This window comes from Cyrtonyx montezumae, unplaced genomic scaffold, assembly GCF_038088225.1.
Source record: "Cyrtonyx montezumae isolate F1298 unplaced genomic scaffold, pur_monq_1.0 scaffold_22, whole genome shotgun sequence".
Taxonomy (NCBI): Eukaryota; Metazoa; Chordata; class Aves; order Galliformes; family Odontophoridae; genus Cyrtonyx; species Cyrtonyx montezumae.
The window spans coordinates 6428734-6455020 of record NW_027071959.1 but is presented as its reverse complement, the minus strand read 5'-3'; the positions used below and the strand labels follow the sequence as shown (position 1 = coordinate 6455020).

Here is a 26287-nt window from a genome sequence, read left to right as displayed (position 1 = left end):
CATAATATAACACATGGCCCCATCCAGAAGGAACAGGGATCATCAGGATTGTCCTTACCATCAGGATTAGTCCCTGAATTGCCACCCTGCTGCTGCAGGACACCAGCAGCGATGGAGTTGGGCCAGAACCGCTGAGTGGGCCGGTGCTGAGATTTGATTTTCTTGGCTTTAGGGGCTGGGTCTGGGTTGCTGGCATCAAGCATCGGCTGTAGGATGCGCCGGCGGGCATTGATGAACCTTTCCAAGAAGAAGTTTAAATTAAATACAGTTATTTAAACAATACTAAGTAAACAATAACAATTTAATGAATTGCTATACTAATAATATACATAGAATTACTATAAATCTTTTCAGAACTAGTTTCATGGTGCAGAAAACTGTTCTTCTACCCCATTTCCCAACCCATGTGTCTGTTTCATTTGTCTGTGGCATGTTAAGCCACTGTCCTAATTTTTCCAGCTGTTAATTGCAGGATGGAAAATACTGGCTGCTATATTGGGATTGCCAGGAGAGGGCATTGAGACATCACAAATGAACACAAAAATCATAGAATCAGAATATCCTGAGTTGGAAGTGACCCATAAGGATCATCAAGTCCAACAACTAAGCACAGCCATTGCACTGCCTAAAAATGAGTCATAAACATTCACCTCATCCCTACAAATAGACTAAAAAGAGTCAAAATAGTTTGAAATCTATAAAATCTGTGAAGTGACAGCACAGGCCACCAGTGTGCTCACCAGTTATTGACTTGCAAGAGGGTCAGGTTGGTTTGGGCAGCAATTTGCCTCTTCTCATCCTCCGTGGGATAGGGGTGCTAGAAGATAGGTGGGCAGCAAAATGATATCCACATGTGTAAAGCAGCAGCCCCAGTCAAGTGGAAATAAAAAGGAAAAAGAGCGCTTTTTTTTTTCCCACTCCCAGGCCCTCTCCCCACCCTCCCCCACCCCAAGTTTGATGGCTTATTGTATTTCCAAGACACCATCTTTTTCCCAGCACCCTTAACTCTTTTCCAGTGCTTTTTTATCTAAGGCTTTACTTGAAGGAAACAGAGATTATTTTGGTTAGTTTCATCAGTTTTCTCCACTGTTTTCTAATAATGGTTGTCAGTAAATTTACTATTTGGGTATCCCCTGAAAATATGAACTTGGCCAAGTGCTCCCAGAGCTGGCTGCATGTGGAATTTCCCAGAGATGTCTCACTGTTCCCAGTGCTATTTCCCTCTGGTTTTGTTTGCAAAACATCAAATTCATAGTTTTGCCACCTGCAGTGAAAACACTCACTCCTAAAATGCTCCCGAAGTAAAAGCAAAGCCACTTTGTGCCTTCAAATATCCCAAACTGAGACAAATCACCACCTCAGTTTGTTAGTTTTTAAGGTTTTGAGGGCATTTTCCTTCTTTCCAACTTGCAAAGCAGCCCTTTCCCCCCTTTTTGCAACCACCTGAGTGTGCCCTGCAGGGCACATCAGTGGCTATGTTGCTCACCATGAGGTGCTGGAAGAGCCAGGAGCGCATGATGTTGGTGGCATGTTTGGGCAGAACACCCCGCTTGTTCTTGGACTTCTTGTCCTCGCCATCGAGGAGTGAGGTGAGATCCAGGTTCACCTGCCAGGGAGAGGAAGAGGGGGAGAATCAGCTGAAAAAGGTGATTAGCAAAGCAAAAAAAAAAAAAGCCCAAGCAAAAAGGAACCCGAAATTGGAGTAGTGGAGTGGGAAAAAGACAATGGTGAGAACCTCCTGAATCCCATCTGCATTATGCTCCTATTTCCCACCAAGATCTCTTTTTGCCCATTTACTATCTCCATTTCTGCACCCAGTTTTGCAAAGGGCAATACGTTTTTCCCAACTGCAGTGGCACCAGTGGGGACAATGCCCTGGCCAGTTTCAACATGCAATAAGGAAAGTAATTTACCTTAATAAAAATAAAACAGAAGAAAACTGAGACAATTTTTATTTTTACTGCCTGAGGTTAAAACTGCAATTCGTTAACTCCCTGTTTCTCACTCTGCTTATCCAAATTAATAAAATAATAGAGGAGAAACACTGTGGGAAGATGTGCTGCTTTTAGAAAAAAATTAAAAATAAATACATTGGGATGCTGCAAAAGAAGCTTTAATGATGCCGTGGGAAAAGAACTGAAACCTCAGTTAAAAAGGCTTCTTTTCCCCAGCTCTTCATCAAAACACTCCTCCTGGATGAATTAAACATCAGCCCAGCAGGTCCCACCGCTCCCATGAGCTCCAGATGAATAAATCACGCCGGCGGCGCGGGAAGAGCATCAGGAGGTGCTTGTCCAGGCTGCTCTCCCTGCCCTGATATTCCCTGAGCGTCTGTTTTTTGTACCTCAGAGGGCTTTGCTGCAAGATCCAAGCTGGTGACGGTGAGATATTAAAGAAGGAAAGGAGAAAAGAAGCCTTGAAGGCATTAAAACCTGCTGTGGAGGTGCCTTCTCTCTCCAAAATATTGTTTTTTTCCACATGCATTTATGTCTGATAGTGTTAGGAGGCTCCTGCCATTAAAAATTTGCTTGGGAGGATTGCAGCCGACCTGCCCCCAGGGAGCAGCATGGCAGAGTGTGATATATTTGGCCCAAATTCCTGAGGAATGACAGTGTTTTTAAGAGATTGCAGATGATGCGGGCTATGTGCAGACAGGAATGGCAAGCTGACCTTACAAAGCCATTTCTACCCTAAATCATTGTCATACTGAAAAACTGTGGAGAAAGCTGGCACGGCTGATCAGAAGAATAAAAACAGGACACCCCAAATTCATGAGGCTGTGATAAGAAAGGGATAAAAGAAGCATTGCCACGTGGGATAGATAGATGAATGCTTGTGCTCCCACCAACATAAATGATACTGAGGTATTTTGGTGGAGATCTTTTAACCTACAGAAATAAACCTGAGACTGCAACTTCCCTGAATTTTGAAGAAAGTGCAGACAGATCGTGATCAATTGGACAGAACCAACCAACCACGTGAAGTTTAACAAGAGAATCTTAGAATCATTAAGGTTGGAGTAGACATCAAAGATCCCCAGTCCCAACTACTCCCACCACGTCTAGTGACCCCACAGTCTGGAATACCTCCAGGACAGGGACCCCACCACTCCCTGGGCAGCCTGTGCCAGTGTACCACAACTTCCACGGAAGAAACATTTCCCAGCATCCAACCTGACCCTCCCCTGGGACAATGTGAAGGCATCACTTATCCTAAAATACTAGAAATGCCAGATTCTGTGAGTAGGATAGGGCAGTCCCAGGTCTACATACGGAAGCGTGGACACCACTCTCAGGCACAGGGTTTGAGTGGTGCTGTGTGCAGCCAGGGGTTGGGCTCAGTGACCCCTGTGCATCCCTTCCAGCTCAGGAAGCTCTGTAGTTCTAGGATTTACCTGGGCACTGGGGATCTGCAGGGCACCGGGGGCGATGGCTTGGGCAAGGACCTGGCCCTGAGATGTCACCATGGTCACAGGCTGGTACAGGGCTCCACCTGTGGAAGACAGGGCTTGTAGGGGTGCTGCACCCCAAGGGCTGCCCCCCACTGGCCTCCCTGCTGGCCCTACCTGGCACAGCAGGTGATCCAGCCCCACTGCTCATGGCCAGGTTGCCTGGGGGCAGTGCAGCTGCAGGCACCACGATGCCCGGTGGAGGGTTGGAGGCAGCTGGTAGTGCAGTGGGCGAGCTCTGCAGCATCTCCTGCAAGAAAAGGAGAAAAAACATTTCAAAGCATTTTGTCATGTGTAATAAGAGCTTTATTTTCCCATCCTTCTGTCACAGCTGGAAATAAAATATGGAAAAACAAGGAATTATGCTTTGCAAAGCTCCAACATCTAAGCAAGTTCACCTCTTTGTACAGCCACTATTTTCAGTAAGACAAAAAAGCACTACACAGATGACAAGAAGGAAATAATTATATTGTTTTCTATCTACATGTCGTTATTTTTTTCCTTTGGCTGAAAGTGGAAGAAGTAGATGATCCTCAAAGGGAAAGCACCATAGAGTGCTCTGAAAACTCAAACTTTCCAAAAAAACCATGGAAGTGCACTGGGAAGAAATTCAGGATATCTGAAAGCAGGACCTAGAAACTGTCTCCAGATTTGACAACCAAAACTATTTTCAACAGTATTTTATGATGACAAAAATCACATTTTTTTCTCATCCTGGAAAGGAATGTTGTTGGTGTAAAGAAGAATTATACCAAAATACCAGATAAGTAGTATGCAGAAATGAATAAGGAATTAGAGAAATAAGAGAGAATCTCATGAAAAACCAGAGGTATCCAATGGAATTGGAGGCTCTGCCTTGAAATAGTTATAGGTACCTCCTAGAAGATTTAAAAGATGTATTTAGCATACTAATTGTAAATGCCAGCCAAATTACATTGCCACAATGATTCTATAAGTGTTTTCTATTTCAGGACTCCAGTTGGAAAGTCTCTGGCAAGTATTACACTTGTTTGTAGAAAAAAAAATGCATCACTAGGTGTCTCTACAGATCCATTTCAGCACCAAACTTCTGCAGCTCTATGGCAAAACATGGTTTCTCCAAATTAAAAGTCACTTTAATGAGAAAATGGACCTGGTATATATTGTATTGTGCAAAAAACACCCCTTTCTCACAGTAAGGCAAGTAAGAAAATACAGCACTACTTGTACTGATGTCCTTCCACTTCATTTTTTGACACATTTTAGTTTTAGGCAGTACACATGCATGAAACTTCCATCACCTCCTAGTTTTTTAAATTTTATCTGTGCTTGTGTTAAACTGGGGAAAATCTGGGTTACTTGGAGGAAAAAAAAAAGAAAGAAACCTACAAAACTGTTGAGATAGAGTTGGTCAAACTCTACTGTTTGAGTTTGCACAGTTGGATGGATGGTGGATGAAAACCTGTTGGCTTCAAATAACAGAGAAATCAAAGTGACCCATGTGGAAAAACTTCACAAAATTAAGGTCCACACACAAAAAAAAGTGCATCAAGGAAAGCCAACACAATCAGCAGTCCAACCATCAGTTCAACAACTGTCAAATTCAGTGAGGAGACAACAGGGAAATATCCTATTTTAGGTGATTATCCTATTTTGTCAGTTCCTCCTGCCTTTTTCTCAGTTTCTGCTCTCATTCTTGTTGCAGCATATCCATAAATTTTTAAGCAGGCTGTGGTGCGATCAAAATAAAAACAAACTTTGCCTGAGCCAGAAGCAGTTTGCTTTCACAACTGACCTTGTACGTCTCCTCTCAGAATGACTGATCCCACACTTTGGAAAAAAAAACTATTTTGTAAGAAATCTTGTAGACCAAAAATTGATGAATCGCATCTTCATTAATTAGAGTTAAAAAAAACAAATTCCCATATTAGTGGCTGCTGAAGTGTTATACCTACCTTTGGCGTGAGATAAATAACACAATAATTAGCAAAATTATCCCACCTGCCATCTTTCGAACACAAGTGTCACAGTTATTCAGTTCTCTGAAGCATCCCCAGCTCTATGAGATTTCTCTGATGAACAAAAAGTGTTTCCACTGTTGTTTCTCTAAGCTTTATCCATCCAAATTCAAGAGCTGAAGCACTCTGGCACTTGACATTGCTGAGTTGGGTAATTAGAAAAAAATTGCCCTTATGTCAGTATCAGTACATCATCCACATCTAGTGCCCAAGTGAGATGGTGGCTCCTTCTGGGCTATCACCAAGAATAGTTTGGCTCCTGATGCCTGCTGCAAATCCTCTCCTACTCGAGCCAGTGTGACAATCCGGAAGTGTGACTCCCCTCCAATTGGGTCTCACCCATTTATTTAGCAACTATCACAAAAGCCTCACTTGAATGTCTCAACTTTCCTGTCCTACCTGGAAGAGAGACAGGGACAACTCTGGGATTTCAGGAATCTGAGGTGCTCAGCCCCTTCTCCACCACTGGCCTGATTATTTTCTAAAGACTCATGCTAATTTTCTGATACGATCCCCACCTCTTTGTGAGACACTAAATCCTCATTACTTCTCCTGACTGATGCATTCTAATTAGATCAACACTTAAAAAAAAGGAAAAAACACAATAGCCATAGGACGGCTTTCCATCTCATTAACTCCCTCACTTATTATTTTCATGAAAATTACTGATAAAAACGTGCACCTCCATTTGCTGGGACCAGGAGCTTCATCGGCTCATATCTAACATCTCTCTCATCACCCGGGATGCGAGCTGTTGCCATGGCAACATACAATAATAGAAACTAATAAATTACAAACGAGATGCTCGTTGAGCAATTATTGTTCTCTTTTATGCAAGTGTCTTGCTAATTTTGATCATAAGGAATGCTACCATAAAGTAGCAAAGGGATAATAAGTCCATTTCTAGAGATTATTAGAAAATAGAGAGAGGGTTGTTTTTTTTTTTAGATCAATGATTAAGTGGTTTGGTGCTTTCAGGAAGCCCAAATAAGAAATACAACTTTTTTTTTCCATACTTTGCCTCCTTGTGCTGGGGACAGAAGGGGGTCCCACATGTAATGCCAGTGTGATGTTTTGAAGTACACAGCACTTGGAGCTAAGCACACACAAATGACATGCTTTTTTCTCCTTTCCACCACCTTAGAAATGTCTTGGAACACCATAAAGAGCCCCTGGCTTCTTCCCACTGGGGAATATTGCCAAGCAGCGCCCAGTGAACCTCTGGCTAATTGTGTGTTGGCCACAGTTATTTCGGAAAGGACTGTGCAATCCCAAGTTTCATCTTCCCACAGAACAAAAGCCGAGTATTTTATCAGAGAAATAAATCCCTAAGTGACACCTGATTTTACTCCCAAGCACTAAGGTGAAATCCCCTGTTTTACTTCAAAAGACACCAGTATGCAACTCAGTTCAGCCATTTCAGGACACGTCCCTGTACTTTCTGGGTATGTGTAGTGCTTGAGGCACCAAACATCTCTTTCCCCAGGCTAAAGTTTGAATTATACAAAAACAAATAAAGGCGTGAATCTCAGTTGTGCTGATGGTGGACTGCAGGATATGCAAGAGCACAGAAGCCAGAAAGGCTCACTCAAGACTCAAAAACAGCTGACCTACCTTGAAATGAAGATGACAATTTGGCTGTGTAACATCATTGAAAGCACAGCAATGACAGCAGAACAACAAGGTCCCAGGCTGCAGCAAATGAGGACTTGCTCAAATGCAACAGTTGTGAATACAAAAATAAAAGAAAGATGCTGTTTACTTTCTGAAGGCCTCAAGTAGGCACCTCCACTGCCAGCCCTTAAACGAGGGCTGGGAAGGGGTGGATCCCAGCTGCAGCCTTCCATCACTCAGTACATTGCATGCACCTGAGCTCCCTGGGCTGGCCCTGCCTTCCCACCAGGTGCTGCATCACTGCTTCAGGCCACAACTCATTGTACAATTAACAAAATGAATAACACTAAATAGTAATGTAGCTGAAATATTTTACAGATTGCATAGTTAGAAAGATTTTGGTGATGGAAAGAAACAATCAAAATAAGGAAAGTGCTCACCCACGTCCTAGGTTTGCAGTACAAAACTCCAAAGGAGTGATCTCCAGAAAAAGAACCCTACCCAGTGGTGGTCAGCTCTTAAATAGGGTCTGGGAGAGGTGGAGTCAGACTGCACCCCTTCCAATCACACAGGTACATTGCCTTCACCTGTGCTCCCATGGCTGACTCAGTGCTCACCACAGGTGATCCATCAGTGGTTCAGGCCGTGATCCAACAGTTCCCATACACTCAGCATTTTTGCTACAGGGACAAATAGTATTTTTTCATGAATCACTTGCAACTATTTAAGAAGAAAAAAAAAAACTTCACCATTTGGCTTCATATGAGTAAGATACTATTATTTTTTAACCAACTGTTCTCCTCAAATTGGAATGGATTTCATTGAATTTCCCAAAGATCACAGGACTTTCAGAGCCATACCCACTGTGCAAGGATGGTGACTGCAGGCAAAGATAAGCTGTTACCTGAGGGTGGAGGCTGATGGAGGAGGGGTTGGGGGAGTAGGGGCCCCCCAGGTCGTTCCTGAGTAGGTTGTCACTGTGCATCTTGGTTTTGAGGCAGGTGATGTAGCGGTTGCAAAAGTCCTTGCACAATTCATTGACCTTCTCCAGCTCCAGGAGGTGGATGCGCAGCACCTGGATTGCCTTCACCATCTGTATGCACCAAAAGCAGAGTTAAAAGCTTTCTCAACAAACAAACAAACAAAAAAATGCCCCTAGAGTCAATATTCTCACCCCAAATCCACCCTGAGTCCATCCCTCTGCACCACTGCCTTTCTTCTCCCTCCATTCCTGTGCTATCTTTGTGATCCCAAGAGGTGAAATTTACAAAAATTACTGTTCCCTTCATGGGAATTTCTCCCAGAAAATTCTGAGGCAAAGCCCTGATGTAGCAACGTGTTTGGTTATTCTCCAGAGGCCACTTTCCCTAACAAGATTATGGGGCTGCAGCACCGCCGTAAGCTGTTGCTGGTGCAAAGCCTGGGCCTCATTAAAACGTACCCCATAAATGTTAAAAAATTTACACATGAAACATTCCTCTTGCCAAGCTGAAACCTTAAGTTTTACAGCCGCTGTTTGAAATCTTGCATAATATATAAAATTTCAGCTATTCACTCCGGGGCAATAAATCCAGTTTTATGTAACAAAGAGTCTTTGCATTTCAAAGGGTGTTTTTAACTTGCAAATTTTAGTGGTCATCTTTACAAACTGTGAGATGTCGAGGTTGGGAAACATCTCGAAAAATACAAGGCCAAACTCAGGTGGAGGCTCCACAATGGAGAACTCAAATTTCTGGTCAGCAGATAGCAGGAACAATGGGGGACGGATGGAAAACTTCTTTTTTTAATGCTTTTTTTCTGCATATTTTCCTTCCTCTGTGCTTGGCACGGGTGAAGCGCAAGGTGGAAGCGTTGCGCCCCAGCTCTCTGCATCCTCCAGGGGCTCACGGCCATGAAAGTCAATATTCAAGGGCAAAGGCAAGAGGACCTGACACATATATGTATAAAAAATAAATCTCTCAATTATCTCAGCTCATTTGCTTAGGGTCTCATTTTATGTCCCTGCTCCGCTGCGCCGTATATCTGTCCGGATAAAGAGTTACAGTCCGTCGGCGTACGTGCACGGGGTTGTAAAAAATACAGATGCTGAATTAATTGACTGTGTGGCACTCGGCAGCTGATTGAGTTGATAATGGTGAGATCTGACCTTTTTCTAATTTCTAATTACGTGCATCTCGGCAGCGAGGAATACATGACTCTTATTCTAATGATAGCTAATGCCGCTGGCCTTTTCATCCCCACTTTGCCATTGCTGATTTCCAGGGAATCAATGATGTTAAAAAATGCCCCAAAAAACCCAACAAACAGTGGAGAATGCAATCAGATTTTTGATGGGAAACATCTGATGCATATTCAGTCCTTAAATCTGCACTGAAATGATCAAACAGTGCTGAAAAACTGCTTTTTTGGTCATTCATCCTAGAACAGTTTTGTTTCTTGTCTACAAGACATTGCAAACTGGGCTTAGCAATCTGCAGTTTTGCACATCCTGTGAATTTTTGGGTGGCTTTTCCCAGATTTCCAAGTCAGTCCTGAATTGAGAATCTCACCAAACTCTCCTCCAAGAGCTGAAATGAAGTCCAAAAGACGAATCTTTTTAATGCTGTAATTATTTCTTGCTTTTTAGGAAAGTGCTTGTTTCTGCACTTGGATGAGTACTGCTTGACTTTTTTCTCCTTCTTCCAGGTCATCAGACAAACTCACTGCCTGAAAATTGTCTGATATTGCAGCTTTTTTGGAATGGAAATTTCTCTGCAGTGAATGCCAGGGGCCACACCATTCCCTGGGGAATTTCTCAGGCTTCTCAGGCATGTGTGAATTCCTCAGATTCTCAGGCATGTGACATTTCCTTTTTCAACCTCAAAATCCCCTCTGTGGGGCAGTGAGAACACCAGGATGGGGCCATGGACGTGATCACCCATATACCATGTGTGGAGGCTTCCTGGAAATAATAATGGGATTTGGGGATATTCCCCAAGTTCTCTGCAAGAGAAAAGCTCCATCCCAAGCAGTTTTTGCAGGTAATTGTTATGGTTGGAAATTTACAGTGGAGAAGGCACAATAAAGAGCCCACAGTGGCCCAAATCATTGATATGCATCTTCTTTTCTGGAAAAAGCCCTTACTTTGCCGTGTTTGTTGGACAAGAGCTGCCCATCATGAATGAGCTGAGACAGTGCCAGGCAGAAGGTGGATGGGATTGTACATCATACTGAAAAGCAGTGATTACAAGTTCTGGGTCACAAACTGATTGTCAAGCTTGGCTGTTTCCCAGAAATACGTTGTCTCTGAGGTACGTGTGTGAGAAAATCAGGCAAAACTTGGGCTGGAGTTTCTTCTTGCTGGAGAGGATCTCATAGAAAGTCCTGGAGAAAAAAGTCTTGCAGGATCCATGGAGAACATTGCTAAGGTGCCCAATTTCATAAACGCAGCCCCAAGACCCAGTCCAAGTTGGTAGATCCCCATAACACATTCCTTATCCCTACCCAACCCCAGCCCTCAGACCCCCAGCACACTCTACCAGGTTGTCGAGTTCAGGGTCATCACTGAAGAAAGGTTTGTGTTCCTGCTCCTGCTGGTGGACAAAGTTCTCAATGTCGACATCGAAGCTGGCTGAGGTGATGCACTCAGAGCCCTGGGTGGCCTGCTCACACTTCTCAAAAAGCAGTGTAAGCAGCGGGAACAGTGGGTGCCTGCGAACAACATAAAAGACCACCCCATAAATCCAACTGTTTTAGTTCTCTCATCTGTTTCTATCCTAAAACATCTATCCATTCTGTCCCAGCTTGCTAAAGCCTGGTGATGAAAACTTCATACCAAAGCCAGTGTTGGATATACTGTCTCTTAGATCTGCAAAAGCAAAGGTTTAAAATTGCTGAATTTCCCATCCAGAAGTGGTGTCTCTCAACATCATGGTGCTTTCCAGAACTGACCCAGAGCTGACTGTTTCAGAATGATTTTATAGCAGACAAAAACGTTTGGCTTCAAGGAGGTTGCTTTGGCACTGGAATCAACATCTGCACTGGGATCCAAGCCAAGAGACTCCCAAAAACGTCAGTCAGCTGGGGATGATGGATGGGGGTGTGCATGCATTGCTACATTCCTGTGATGTCCCTTTACACCAAGGACCCAACCTGCTTTTGCTTTAAGGGTTGCTGCTGCATTCTGATGTCTCTTCAGGACTATTTTGAGCACATCTGTGTTCATGATGAGGTTGAAGGTGGACTAAACCTTTCTTCCTTTTTAACATGAGATTTCCCTTTAAGGACAGGCTTGCCTTTCTTTTTGTGAATCCATCATTGGGATTTTAATTGGGATCCTTTTAATAGTGACTCTCAATCAACACAATATAAAATGCAAATATACGTTAGACCATATAGATGGAAAACAAGGACACAAAGATCATAAGCTAGCACAAGGAGTTTCTCTGGTGGTGCAACTTTAAAAACATAAAGCTATAAAAAATAGAAAATGAAAAAATATAAAGCTATTAAACTTTGAGGAGAGGAATGCAAAATGCTGCTGTGGGATTGCTTTGCCCACCCCACAGCAATGGCACCCTAGTTATCTCAGTATAGCAGGATTTGCTGCTCCCCCTTCAGATAAGCACTCTTATACACAGATACACAACATTTTAGGGAAAAAAAAAAAAGCAATTTTAGCCCAAAGAAGGAATGATTATGGCTCACTCCAGGCTTCCTGTGGGTCTTTTCCAAGCCAGAGTCAGGAGAAGGGGTTAAACCCCTAGGCTAAGTCTTCATTTGCAGCCACTAATACTTCAGCATATTATGGTCTAATCTGGCCTGATCCCAGTTTAATGCAAGATTTGCCAGGGCTGGAGCAGCCTGCAGGGGCTGGGGGGAATCATTCCATAATTTCAGCCGCCCCGCCGGGGCTTAGCTGAGGGATATGAACGGCAAATTCCAAGCAGCAGCATGAATTATTGGCCTTATGAACCCACGACTCACAGCAGATGCCATTTCGAAAACCAGCTAGGAAGAAAAGGCACGAGCAGACCTGGTACTAGGGAGCAAAATTACCCCAGGGGTTGAGGTTATTTTAGGGGGGAGATGCATTTTGTAGCCTCTTTGCTTTGAAGGGTTGTTGGTGCCAACAGGGATTAAAGCTGCCACAGACATCACTGCACTCTGCTATGCTCATAACTGACCTTCAGGAATTGCCTGTGGGATGGGGAGGCAGTGTGGGTTGCTTTTATTTGGAAGGAAAATAAAACAAAATAAATAATAATAAAATAAAATAAAAAATAAATTATAAAATAATATAAAATACATTTGAGCAAAATATCATCATTAAATAAAACAAAATAATTAAAGGTGGACATGCAAAACCCCTACACTAAGGGAAGGTACCAAAGCCCTTTTCAAGCACAGTGTTCAGGAGCAGTGAAATTAGGATTTCTGCCATGAGCTGGGAACTGAATTGTTGCAATTTTTTGTCGGTTTATTTTCCTTTTACATGCAAAGAATATGCAGCTTTCTCCATTTCCAGCCTTTCCGTGGCTGCTAAACTCAGGAGAATGGGACAGCCATGATGGGGCGCTGGCACGGGGGATCTGGATGCCAACCTCAATGTGAAATATGGGGTGGAGAGCTTGGAAGCATGAGGTCAGGAGGATTTTACCCAGCACAGATGTCACAAAGGCAAAGAATCACCCCTACAGCACCGAGAAGAGTTTTGGGATGGGAAAACCTGCTTTGGCAAAATCTGCTTTTGCAGAAATCTGTGTTTTTGGGGCAATCCTCTGAATCTGGAGCGTGCACAGGTCAGCCTTTCCACCCCATCTGCCACCACTCCAAATAAATGGGAAAAGCGTTTGTGCGGTGGTGGCACCCAGCAACTAAAGGGCTGAACCTGACATTTTCCTGCAGGAGAGAGGTCGTTGGCAGCTGCTAATAAAAAGGATTTGACACGGGCTAATAAAGAGAAATGAATCCCTCTAATGGCCTCATTTCGCACATTCAGCAGGGTGCTGCTACGGGCTGGCAGTGCGGGCACGGGGAGGGTAGCACGGCACAACACTCAGTACTGCTTTTTTCCCAGCCCCAAAATGCATTTTTTTTCTCCAAAAGCAGGTTGGCAAAGAAGCACAGAGTTCTCCCACTTGGAAATCCAGAGCACAGTGAGTGCAGGAGTGGTTCTAAGTGCATGATGTCCCAAAATCTGAAATAATGCTGCTGGGCCAGTACCCAGAACGATGCCTGGTTGCATAGCAAAGAAGGAGTGCATTGGTTTTCCTCCTTTTTTTTTTTTTTATGGGAAATAGAACTCCCACCAGAGCATAAAATCCAGTGGTGACTTTGCAGTCACTCGTCCATTGCCTTTTATCTTTCTCATTGCATTTTCCTGGCAATTTCCCTTCAGGTTGATCGACCAGAGCACAGAGCCAATGCCTTCTGCCTTTGTGTAATTATTGAAAATTAACAAAAATCCATTGCTTAGGGTGGAGGATGCAGCACAGGGTGGCATGCAGCCAGCTGCTAAAATTCCATTGGATATCTAATGATGTATATTTATTCTACATGAAATGATGTACATTCAGATTTTGCATGGGACTGGAACCCTGTAGGCCATACATGCAGGAAAAAAAAAAAAAAAAAAAAAAAGGTTATTTGCATTCATTTTTTTAATATAAAAATGTATCTGGGAGCTAGTTGTAGCTGGTACCCAAAATAAAGAACCTGGTTTTGAACAGGGGATGCTACACCTGTGACCAGCCCAGATGCCACCTGAAATTTTGCCACCACTTTTCCACATGGGAAATACCCCCAGAAGGACATTGGTGGCATTTTTGACCTTCAAATTAAGGCTGCTATATCTCCAAAATACCATCTGATTTTGCAACCAAACCACACCCATAAGCATTTCAAAAATCCTTCCTTCAACCCAGCAGAAAATAATTGCAGAGCTGCAAAAGAAAAAGGCTATTTTGTTCTTCAGTGATTCCTTTTTGGAGCCTTTTGGACAAAATTCAAAATATGTGAATATCTGGAGCTGGCACAGTTCAATTTCTTCACTTCTGATCTGCAGCTTTTGGCTCTGGAGCACCCAAAAGCCTTCACAGGGTCAATGGCATCTCCAGACCACAGTTTGGCTGTTAGTTGGGTCATTCCTTAACATTAAGCCTTAATCTTAATTATATTATAATAATAGAACCGTAGAACGGCTTAGGTCGGAAGGGATCTCAAAGATCACCTGGTTCCAATCCCCAACATTACTGCTATATCAGACTGTATACATTACGGTACTGTCATTAATTACATATCACTTATATAATTACATGTTACTTATATAATTATATTATTTACATAATTACAATATTACTTATTGCAACACATTATACATTGTAATATGATATATTATTGAACCCACAGTGAAAAATAAGGGGACAGGAGGGTTCTGGCCATTGCTGCTCGCGCATTAAACAGATGCACAAACTGCACATTTCAGGTTCGTGTCTCTTTTTGCTCCTTCCGAGTACTTCTGCTGCGTCAGATAAAAGTTTTGCAAAAAGATAAAAGATTAATTTGGATTCTGTGGAAATTGGTATTTCTGGAGGGGTCTGGTGCTGCTGGCCATGGTGCTAGGATGGCAAAGGAGCTCCACCACTGTGCATTATTATTGCTAGAAAGGAGTTAATTGCCCACCCACCCATTCCTAGGCATTAATGAATGCATTTGAATATTAGCGGGTTAACAATGCATTACCATAATTAAGGTATTGGTGCCTTGCTGCATTCATCAATGCGTTAATCAATGCATTACCACCTCAACGTACCCCCAGCACAACAAGAAAAACGAATGCAGGAACAAACTGCCACACGGAGCAATACAAGGGTTAATGACTGCCCGCAGACATTAGCTGGCATCACCTGTAGACAGCTCGCTTGTCGGCCTCCAGCTGCGCCTGCGGGTCGCCCGCTGCGGGGGGCACGGCTGCGGTGGGAGCCGGCGCGGCGGCGAGGTGCACGGGCTGTGCCTTGCTGGGCTGCTGCGCTGTGGCCGTCATCTGGGGGAAGGGAAAAGGGGAGAGCAGAAGGGGTGATGTGAGGGGGAAATGCAGGTGCTCTCTGCGAAGCGCTCCGCAGTCCCCGATAAAATCTGCGGCGCTCGTCTCGTGCTTTCATTGTTCAAAGCGAGCAGGTAGGGCTGTCTAGACACACAGGCATTCTGCCTTCTCCCAAAATCACAGCAGCTTCTGCCAGCCCTCCGTGTGCTGAGCCCAGGGATGAGTCATCTGCAGCAATGCGAGCAGCCAGCCCGGAAAGCAACTTTCTGTGCCTGTGTGTCCAAATCATCTGTCCCAACGGCCAACGCTGCCCAAATGGCAACTGCGATGGGATGCCAAACACACCAGCAGAGCGACATGGGAAATGCACGCAGCAAATGACTGTGTGAAGAAATGTCTTACTTTTCAAGAACTTGAAATTAATTTAGTGAAACACACATTCAAAAAGTGAGACCAAGCTCTGCCAGCACGTGTGCAAATTGCTGCATGTCCTCCCAGCATTACCCCAAAGCATCCCAAAATGTCCATGCATCCCTAGGGTGCGTGTCCTCGCTTGAATGTTTAGGGGTGATTACCATATTAACTAAAATTAAAATTAACTATTAACATTAAAATTAATGATTGCATTAGGGAAATCTGCATTATTTCCAACCCCTACAATTCCGTGTTTCTGTGATTCATTGCCAGGCTGTAGTCAGGTCTGACATAAAATACAAGATTTAGTTAAAAGAATACCAGCTGGGAGAGAAGCACAATCTCTTTAGGGTCAAATGCATCAGCATCCCAACTCCTGTGGTTTGCAACTCAAAAAGCCAGTGCAAAACAAACTCCCTGAGTTGATGTTTCACCTGCTCTTGCTCTGAAATTCTGTACAAATTAGCATTTGCCTGTTTTCCTCCATAAATCTTCCATCCTCCCCCAAGCTGCATAGCAAAAAGAAGCCTCTGTCTCTGGCTAAATAGTTTCTGTGTGTACATAAAGAGGTGTGTGCATACGTGCAGATGCCCACAGTTGTGTCCAGCACAGCTCACCTCTGCACTCAGGCTCTCAGCATGGAGCAGCAGACTTCTCGCCTCGATTAAAAGCTGTGCAGACCTGTGCCAAGCGCCCGCTGCTTTTAAAATGTTTGACTTTAATATCTCCTGCCTGACCTTTCCCTGCTGCCACGGTACTTTTTAATCTCGGTTATTGTTCATAACTCCAAAGTTTGTCTCCTGGAAATTCACCTGGCACCGTTTAATTTCTAACACTCCCAGCTCAGAAGCTGCCTGGATCACTTCATTTTTCTCCCTTTTCACTCCCAGAGGGCTAAATAAGTGGGTTTGTGGGACAGTTTGGCATCACCTACCTGCTGGGGTTTCTCCCTGTTTTTTTCCAATTTTTATCCAAACCCAAATTGAAAGCACTGATTGTGTATGACATTCCAGCCATGCCATTAAATACCCCCACTTCCTTTCTCATTTTCCCGTTTCCTCTCCCTGCCAGCTCTGCTGAGAATTATTTTACATTTTGGGGTAAATGGCTTTTTTTTTTTTCCTTTCCCCCTTTTTTCATTTGAGCACTCATTTACCGGGACGTTGCAGACCATTTTGTGTCCTCGTCGGCAGACAGAGCCCCCAAATCCTGCCAAGTTGGCTGCGTGCAGCTGAGTCTGCAACTAATTGGGCTATTACTCACAGAAAAGCCTCCTCTGCGGCTGTTTCGAAGCCATTACCTCACCTTGGACTAAAGAAAATAATCCCCGCACCTAATGCAACCTCTGATGAACAGTGCAGCGGTGCCAAGTCGGAAAAAAATAGGAGAGGTTGCTCCAATGCAAGTGTTTGCAGACAGACAGGGGTGAGGAGCAGGGAGGAAAACAGCCAAAAATATGTGAATAAGAGAGAAAAAAATTGCAAAACATCGCCATGCATTTGTACGATGGTAACTGCTGGGTAATGGCAGGGCTGAATTCTGTGCAGAGCTGAAGAGATCTTTGCAGCACTGCATCACCTCCTGGTTGTACTCCTGTTGGTGTTATAATCCTCTTTTTGGTTCTTTAGGAAAAAAATTCTTTGCCAGAGCCAGTGGCAGCATGCCTGGCACTTGTAATAATCTCTTCTGCTACACATTTCTGAGAACTACAGCCAAATAGGTCAACTCCAGAGTGCAGCCCCAGCAAAGGTGCCCAGGGCAGGGCAGCTGCGGCACATGCACCTCTGATCCTATTCACATGGACATTTCTTAGTGCCTTTGCATGAAATCCATATGCCATTCACAGAGGTTCCAAGCCCAAAAATATGCCAAGGACACCAGGAGAGGGGCAGTGATCCTACCAAAAAAATGACATCTCCACTCAATTTTTAACCTGCAACAGCTGCAGAGTTTCTGTATTTGTCCCTGACAAATGCAACACCATTTTAAAAATGGTTTTTGGGGCAGGCTTGCTTTCATCAGCTCCTGTGCTGAAAATGCGACTGTTTTTTAAAACAATTTGCAAACCATATTTGCTCCACTTTGACAGTGAAATAGCAGATGACTTTCTGCTGTTTCCTTCCTTTTAATTTATTATGGAAGACACGTGTACTTCTATGCAGACTCCTAATTTCCAACAGGTAGAGTTGCTCAGCGAGCATGATCACGCTTGGTCTCAATTACACTGTTACGTGCTGGTAGCAGAACCAGGAGATTATTACAGCGTTTTTTTCCCTCATAAGGCAGTTTTTCCCACCACTTCTGCTTCATTTTTGCACATTTCTGACAGTGAGGTTGATTGCTTGCATGGCCTCTGTAGTAACGAAATTAATGCAAAGCTCCCCCAAAACCCTTTTTTACCATTTTTCTCCCCAGGACGGTCCCCTCGATGAGGAGGAGCTTTGCAATGTCAGTTGTAGCTCTTGTAATTAATGGTTCAACTTGTTTTCTTATTTAACACTGGCCTCCCCATCTCTACCATGTCTTTGGGGAGAATAAACATGCAATTCGCTTTTCTAAAAGCTAGAAATACCAAATCCTTCCATTTCAGGTGAAAAGCTCACAGCAGCCACAGCATTCAGAAAAACAAACAAACAAACACAAAACAAAGTGATTTTTGCTGCAGCATTCTCCCTAAAATGAAGGAAAAATACATGAGCATCCCCTTTAAAAGAGTGAAAAAGAAAGGGTTTGGGTGGCAGCAGCCCCAAAGATCCCAAAATGCAATGTTTTAAATGAAAATGAGGGCGCAGAAGGGACAGGGAAAGGTATAGGGTATGTCTCTGTAGGATGCCATGGAAAAGCTGGGCTATTTTAAAAGTCCCTTAAATTGCCCATTAGGACTAAATCGGCGTCCCAGCTCCCTGCTGCGTAAGCGAGAAAGGCGCGGCGATCCGACAGGGAGGCACTAAGAAAAAAAGCAAAACGTGGGGAAAAAAAAAAAAGCCCTGAGCGGAGCAGCGGAGCGAGCAAATGATGACACAGAAGTTGGAGGAGCCATAAAAGCCCCACCGAGGCATCATTTGCAAAAGTGACCTTTTCCCACCGAAGGAGACAAGCAGAAAGGAGGCCCGGGTGGCTTCGGGGGAGCACAGAAGTCACGGCTAGGCAGCAGGGTATTTATTTTCCTTGCAGGGAATGGTCTCTATTTTTTTTTTTCCTGGAGGGTATTTTGTGCTTTTGCAGCCACACAGGGATGCAAATGGTGGAGAAAGGCAGCAGGGTTGAGCTCTGAAGGAAACAGAAAATGGGGGAAAATTCACATTTTCTCATATAAGCCCTATAAAAGCTGCCTTAAACACAGTGCCAGTTCAGTGCTTCATCGGGATCATCCACATTCATTCCCTGCAGACCAAACCAGAAATACAGATTTGCCCCCCAAAAGCTTGGAATTGGCTGTGAGGAATGGGGCCATCCCCAAAACCCAACCTCACTACAGCCCAAATCCCCACATCCAGCACATTGGGGTGCTCTTGCTGAGTTTCCCTTGGACCAAATTCCTTTTCTTATAATAACTAACTCTGTAATGATGCTTGGAAAGGAGGTTATTCGACTCCTTGGAGCAACACTGTAGATGAAGTCTCTTTTTCCCTGCGACAGCTTGCCAAAAATGCCGTAAAATCAATCAAAGCACCATTCAAATTGCCTCCAAAGCCACCTCAGTGCAGAATCCACGCTGCAGTGCTGGGCTGGAGCGTTCACTGCACCCCAAACACACAACTGTGCTGGTTTTCCAGGAAAACCCTGCAACCCTAACATGAATAAAAATGAGCAGAAAAAAAACCAAGAACCAAACACAAGGTCGTTGTCCCCAAGCCCTTGGCTGCATCAAGACGAGTTTCAATGTGTTGAGCTGGGGGTCAGGGAGAGTTCTGGGGGGGACGAGGGCGCTGGGGGACACTCACCTGTGGGCTGTCTTGGTAGGGAGGAGGGGGCACCGTCTGAGTGGCCATCATCGTCAGAGCCGGTGCCGGGGAGACATGGTGCATCCTGGGTGGGAGTCACATTGAGAACCTGTGGGCAGAGGAAAAGCTGCTGGACTGTGGGGAAAAACGCCCTGAAAAAGGGATTTTATTCCCCAGAAGGGAAAAATAAATAAATAAAAAGGAGAGAAGGAAAGGAGAGGTGACATACATAATGTGAGCTCACAGCACTCTCCCTGTGGGAAACCCAAAATGATTTGTTGACTCTTAATTTGACAGCTATCTGATATTTGTGATTTTCAATGGGAAATGCATTCAGGGAAAAGTGACGAGGGCCATAGGTGAGAACAGTGCTGCTGGGGACACGGGCTGTCATGGCTGGAGTTTGGTATGAGTTTTCCCCATATGAACCCTGGTGCACCCAGGACTCTGCTTACTCCTGTGACCCGTGGGAGGAAACGTCCTCACTTGCAGCAGAGGAACAGTGATGCTGAGGTGGGCTCAGGGTCTTCAGATCAGTCCCCGCAGTCATCTGAGGGAAGATGTGCAATATTCTGTTCTTCTCTGTGAGACTTGGAGCCTTGCAGGAAGCACCAGGCACCACAGGCACTGTGCTCGTGCACAACGCTGAGCACTGTCTGCGTGGGATGAGCATCAATCGCCCATATTGTTTTGAATGAATAAATGTGAAAAATACATATTTATTTACACACATAATAATACAGGATTACTTTTCACACACTTGGTGTGCCCCTTGAATAGCTTATTAAGAGAGCTCACTCAAAATGCAGTGCATTCAGAATGTAGAGTGGGGTCAGTGCGTGACACAGACCTCTTGAAGACGGCATTTATGGGATTAAAATCATAAAACCACAGAACCTCCCGAGTTGGAAAGGACCCATGAGGATCATCAAGTCCAACTCCTGAAATGATGCTTTTATCTCTTCTTCCTCTAATAAAATTATCTGCTCCTGAGTGAAGTGGCAGCTTAAAATCTGTGGGGTCAGATGTTAAAACCTGCCTTGTGGGCACACGAGCAGCCCCATCCTGGAGGGGAAACATTGAAGCCCACAGGGGAAACCTCACCAGAAACAGCTGCAACTGGAAAAAGCAAAGAGCTCAGCATCCTGACAGTCCAGAAACACGGTGGGAGACTTAAAAAAAGGAAAAAGTCCCCACAGAGGGCTATTCTGGGGAAAAAACCCACTTGCTTTCTACTGTCCGAGCCAGGAGCAAGCCTACCATTAGCCAGCAGCCGTGTACTGCAGGGTGCAGGACTTTTAGCCCAGCGCATTCCCAGAAGATGGCAGTCCAGAGCCCGATTTAATTGCTGAGTATCGGCCAACCTGCTCGCTACATCCAGCAGGTCTTGGAGGCTTTGCAGGTGTTGATTTGTTTGGAGAACAGGACTTACGGCCAAATACAAACAGGGATAGAAATGAGAGACAGCAGTTGCCAATAGCGGAGTATTTATCTCAGGGAAACAAACGCTCCGGTGCCGTAACTGCGCGGGGAAGTGGCTGTTGCCCGCAGGATGCAGCAAGAGCCCGGATGAATCCCATCAGCACCCTCCTGCAGCCCCGGAGACGATTATCATCAGCACTGCACTTCTTCCAGGAGCAGGGAAGGTCCAAAAGCTGCTATTTTAGGTACTAATTCTCATTTATTTGTAATTATTTTCCCCCTTAAATGTTTTAAAACATTGGCTATAAGCACCCAGAAGACAAAAGGAGAAAGAGGAGGGTGTGCACAGCACCAGCTCTTTGCAGACTGGCTCAGATCAGTGATCCCATCTTGGGGTGAATGGTGAATTTTCAGGGCTGGGAGCTGATGAGGGCAGGAGGAGTCAGTCCGTTCCCCAGGCATCACATGCAGCAGAGAATTTTTGTGCAATAAAACTGATAAATGCTCTTTTCATTTCCGGAAGGGGCTTTGGCAGCAATCTGAGATCAAAGTATCCTAAATTTCCTTATGAAATAAAAATTATTTCATTTCACTGTAATGTTCCCATTAAGCTGGAAACGTTTTTCCCAAAGAGCTTGTGCCTACCTAAAAGAGTCGCAGCCCAGAAAGATTTATAGGTTGCTTCTGAAAGACATCTATTAGCTCCCCTTTCAAATTAATGTAATTAGTATGAGTTGAGAAGTCATCTTTTGGGGTAGTCATTGATGCTTCAAAAAGTTTAAAAAATCCAAGTGTTACCGGCAGCCATCGCCACCCTGGAGGCGAAGAGCAAATAATCTCTGACCTACAAGACCAGCAAAACTGATGTGAAACTGTGTCAGAAGTAGCCCTGAATGTGGAAGAAATCATAGCACTGGACCCTATGTTACCATTTTCTGTGGATAAGTTAATATTAGCTTTTCAAGATGCAGCTGTTGCTTCCAAATCAGTGGAAAACAGGGGTCATTTTTTCCAGCTAATTCAACAGCTTCTCCCTGCAGCATGTGGTAGACAACTGAGAATCCCACGTGGAAACCACGGAGCCAGGTTTTCGTGCATTTCCCATTTTCTTCCTGAAGTTGCAGAATTATTTGAGATGGTTGGGAGTGTGGTTCTGGCCACAGGAAGGTATTTGGGAGCACCAGTGGAAGATTATCCTTCCAAAGGGTGTTTCCTCAGACGGAGTCCACGAGCACGGTGTCCGTCATGCTCCGCTCGCAGCGGGCAGCCAGAGCCTGGTGCTGCTGTACAGAGGGCTTCTGCACGCTGATGTTTATGATATACGCATTCATTATATGCACATATATAAGTTAAAATGAAGAAATACTGCTGACGGGAAGGGAGATGCACCTCCAGAGGACAATATATCTTGCTCTGAAATGCTAGCCAGGACAGGTTCGCTCTCTGCGGGTGACAGCATCCCTCTGCTTGCCTGTAATGTGAATCAGGAGCGAGTCCCTCGGTCCCACATGCAGCATTTCTGTCCGCTGTATCCCCACCGCTGACCGTATGTGTTTTTAGTGAAATCTGCCCATTTCCCTGAGAGCAAAAGTTTCCAGCTGCAGATGAATGTAAGGTTTTCACAGGCTATGAAAGTAACCCTCTAATGTCACGTCTGATGCTATTAAATGGTCAAAAATGGGGAAGAATCCCATTTTTCGAGGTATTACCTAATCCCAGTTGGTTTTCATGATTCTTTACTCTCTACCAAGTGGGCTTGCATGTTGCCTTATATGTGGACATATGCTAGAAATACCACTGGGACAACAAATATTTCTATTTTTAGCAACATTTGGTAGCCAAATTTTCTCTGTTCAATTCCAGGAAGATTTCTGCACTGCTAACAGCCAAGACATTGCTTCCCTACACACTGAACTTTGAAAACTTCCTTGTGTCTCATCACTGAATTATTTCCCAGCAAAAAAAAAAAAAAAAAAAAAGACAAAGCAAGACCAGGCTTCTGCTGCTGCCATGGTGTAACGCAGTCTGGGATTAAGTATTTCTGCAGGATAAAATCCAGGGCCAGAGCAAACTCCTTTTTTTCCCCTAAAAAAGCTCTTGACCAACACACAAACACTAGAAAGGGAAAGGGACAGGCTGCACTGCTTGGAATGTCCCAAAAACCAGCTTGCTTTCCCACAGGATGGGCAATCTCCCTTTTGTTGAAGGGAAACAGCATTAAGATATCTGCAGATCCCCCCAGCCCCAGGTGCATGGGAAGGAGTAGGTGTGGGAGAGGGAGCTGCTGTGGTGCATTTCTGATGAGAGCAACAATTACCGCTAAATATTTCTCTTCTCTCCGAAGATACCCATCCCCGCTGCCGACTAAAATGCTCCAGGGATATCTCTGCAACATAAACACAAGAATAAAACCTGCAAGAGCCAGTCAGAGCTTTAGTAGACAAGGTTAATGTACCTTGAACGGCAGCATTAAACAACTTTGTTCTTTTTTTAAGTGGAGAGCTCGGATACCTATGCACGTTTTAGAGTGTTACTTTTATAGAGGGAGATCGTTAAAGCACCTTCCAAAAAAACTGGCACAGGGAAACATCAAAGAGGTCTCTTCAAAGTAATATGAAAATACTTGAATGTTGGGCAATGCAGCCCCTGGCCCAGCAAAAGTTCCCAAAAGAGCAAACTGTGAATTTTTTTTGGAGGGCAAATGGAAAACCTTTGAAGTGAAATGAAGCTGAGGAACCTAAAAATGTACAAACTTCTCCTTGTTGGACACAAGTTGTCCAGGAAAAGGTTCGCATTGCTTTGAGAGCATTAGCAAAAATTGGGAGCGGATTAATTTGCTAACAGTTCTTCACTGCAAGCAATTAACTGTGAATAATTTATGATCAAAATCTATCCCGATGCTTTCAAAACTTGACTTTCACACTTCATTTTCGATGGCAACCTGCTAATCCCACGACATAGGATTTGCTGTGCAATTTTCAGCACCCAAACACCAAATTTCAATCACATTCCAGTCCAGAAATAGGAAGATTTCACCCCAAAGTCCCAAACAGGTTCAGACTTCAACTTGGAACTTCTTGGAGGAAGAGATAATCTTCCTCAGCAAAAAAATTAACCATCAGCTACGGTATTCCATCCCACAGTCCATCACCAATGTTTCAGACAGAGGATCAGACTGGCACTGGTGGAAAAAAGCCTCCCACAACTCCAATGCTTCAAATATCTCAGCAAAGATCGGGCCACAAACCACACAGGAGTGGGTAATACAGGCTGATTGTTTGCATCAGTTTCATTCAAATCTCCCAACGTCTGCGTGAGTGATGGCAACAGGTAAACACCAGCAGAAACACAGTTTCCAGTCATGTGGCAGAGACTGAATTAAAACAGCAGAACTACCCCAATTTCAGAGATGTGGATGGCAAGACATGCACAGGAACCAAGCCAAAGATTTCCCTGCCTGTGGGAATCACCAAAAGCAAAGCAATGCTATGGAACACCTATAAAACTCTTTCCTCACTTAAATCTGCCTTGTTTCTTACTAACTTCTGCTAAAATGCTTGCAAATTTTCCCTTCGGGAGAGTGAAAGGAATCCCTCTGGAGCTGGCTGCTTTCCTCTTTCCCATATGGCAGATAAATCAGAGCTCCCAACTCGCTGCACTTCTGCCTCACATCCCTCTCCTGTAGCTCTCTGCTTTCTCCTGTTCTTAAGCACCACCAGGGAAATGGGTCTGGGGTTTTTATTCTAATGCAAAATTGCTGGCGAGAGATGTCTCTCCAGACTCTTCCCCCTCTTGTACCTCTCCTCTGGACATTCTCTGATAGTTTTACGTTTTACCTGATTCTGAGGTCAACCCAATCCACACTTTTAGTAGAAACGGGGCCAAACCAGAGATCTGGAATAATGAGAAATTCAGCCACTTCGTCACACACTTAATCCTGTTTTATTTGGCTGATGGAAGGTCACTGGTGAGAATTGAGGCTGAAAGGGCAGCCTGGAGAAAATAATCCTGTCATTATTGACTGCTGCTTATTAAAAGGCTTTCAGAGCGGGCAAAACTCAAAGAAAAGATGCAAAAGGTCTTGCACTGTGCTTTGCCGCCACACAGCTGTCCAAGGGAAGCTTCACTTTGGGCTGGAAGAGCAGAAAGTACTGAATAGGTTTCTGGTTTTACCCTGTGATGCTCCAACCGTCATCTCCACTGTTTCAGGGGGAGATAAGGCTCCTTTCCAGGACAGCTGCCCAAACTGAAGGCACCAGCTCAGTTTTCAAGCTAAATATTTTGTTTAACAGACAAAGACTTTTCTTTGCTCCTTTAGGAGGAAAGTTGCAGTCAACATGGATTTATTTTGTCACCCTCTGGGTGCCTCCAAGTGTTGGCACAGAGCAATCACATTTGTCACTCTGTCAAGCCCTAATTTTAGCAATTGGGGTTGACTGAAGAACTGCGAGACCCTTGGTTTCATACATATATTATTTTAAGCTCTGCATTTAAGTTATTTTTAACTGGTGACCATTTCCCTATATACTACTGAGCTGCCAATATTTTGCAGTGATAACAGCTCATATTTGGGGTACTTTTACAATAAAAATCTGTGTTTTCTTCTAGGCCAGTCATGGCTTTTCCTCTAGGCCAGTCATGGCTTATGGCTCTTAACGCATCCTCAACACCTGAGCTTTAAAGCAAGATCCCCTGCACAGCCTCATTTATAAGAAAAACAACAGTGAAAATAGGAAAGTCAGCAATTCCTCTCTAATGCTCACTGAAGGGGCAGTATAACTTCAAGGTACCAGAAAAGAGCAAAAATCCCTCAGACAAAGCCCTTCTGAGGACACAACTCATCACATCCCTCCCAGTTCATACACTGTTGCCCAGTTGCTATAAAGCAAGGCTGCCTTACCACGCACGGGTGCTTGCGGAGCCACTGCCCTGCACGTGACGGTCCACTGCCACAAAAGCAAAACTTCTGAGGATGGGTCACAGTCTGAGAAAGAAAATGGTGAAATATTGAATAATGAAAGAAAATAATGAAATGGAAAGATGAAGTATTACATGAAGGATGAAGCATTTTGAGCTAGCTCCCTTGGCATCATCAGTGAAGCCACCACAGGCCTCCCTTTGAGGGCAAGTCTGTTCTTAGAGCGTGTTTTTTGCAGGATAGGGCAAAAAATTGGAGGAATCAAGGAAAATAGAGGTGACCATAGTCCCTTGGGGATGAAAGCTGGACTAGTGACTGATAAATCAGGCCCCCAGGGATGTGACAAGCAGCTCTGGACAACTCCAAGGAACGGGAAAAATAAATGAGAATTTTAGAGGTCGAACCAAGATGTGTCTGGAAAATGGAGATGTGCTCGTTGCCAGTACATCCACAAGGGGAAATCCACTGTTGTATCTTGTTCTGTCCCTTTCTGCTCCTCGATGACAA

The 26287-nt window shown here is 44.3% G+C and overlaps 1 protein-coding gene across 3 annotated transcripts in view; it reads right to left on the bottom strand.

Moving 5' to 3' along the window:
* Positions 1-25830, bottom strand: part of PKNOX2 (PBX/knotted 1 homeobox 2) — a 28149-nt gene extending 2319 nt beyond the window's left edge. Inside the window, exons 1-12 of one of the 3 annotated variants that reach the window (XM_065738617.1) lie at positions 25763-25829; positions 23180-23248; positions 21508-21677; positions 19441-19549; positions 14946-15082; positions 10578-10749; positions 7964-8152; positions 3566-3698; positions 3395-3492; positions 1487-1606; positions 741-817; positions 59-237 (exon numbers count right to left, since the gene is read on the bottom strand). In XM_065738617.1, coding sequence (XP_065594689.1) covers positions 59-237; positions 741-817; positions 1487-1606; positions 3395-3492; positions 3566-3698; positions 7964-8152; positions 10578-10749; positions 14946-15082; positions 19441-19524 — 1189 coding nt within the window. In that variant the 5' untranslated portion in view covers positions 19525-19549; positions 21508-21677; positions 23180-23248; positions 25763-25829. Of the gene's footprint in view, positions 1-58; positions 238-740; positions 818-1486; positions 1607-3394; positions 3493-3565; positions 3699-7963; positions 8153-10577; positions 10750-14945; positions 15083-19440; positions 19550-21507; positions 21678-23179; positions 23249-25762 lie in introns of all 3 variants that reach the window. The other 2 variants (XM_065738616.1, XM_065738618.1) reach the window with 2 other exon arrangements.
* Positions 25831-26287: the final 457 nt, after the last annotated feature.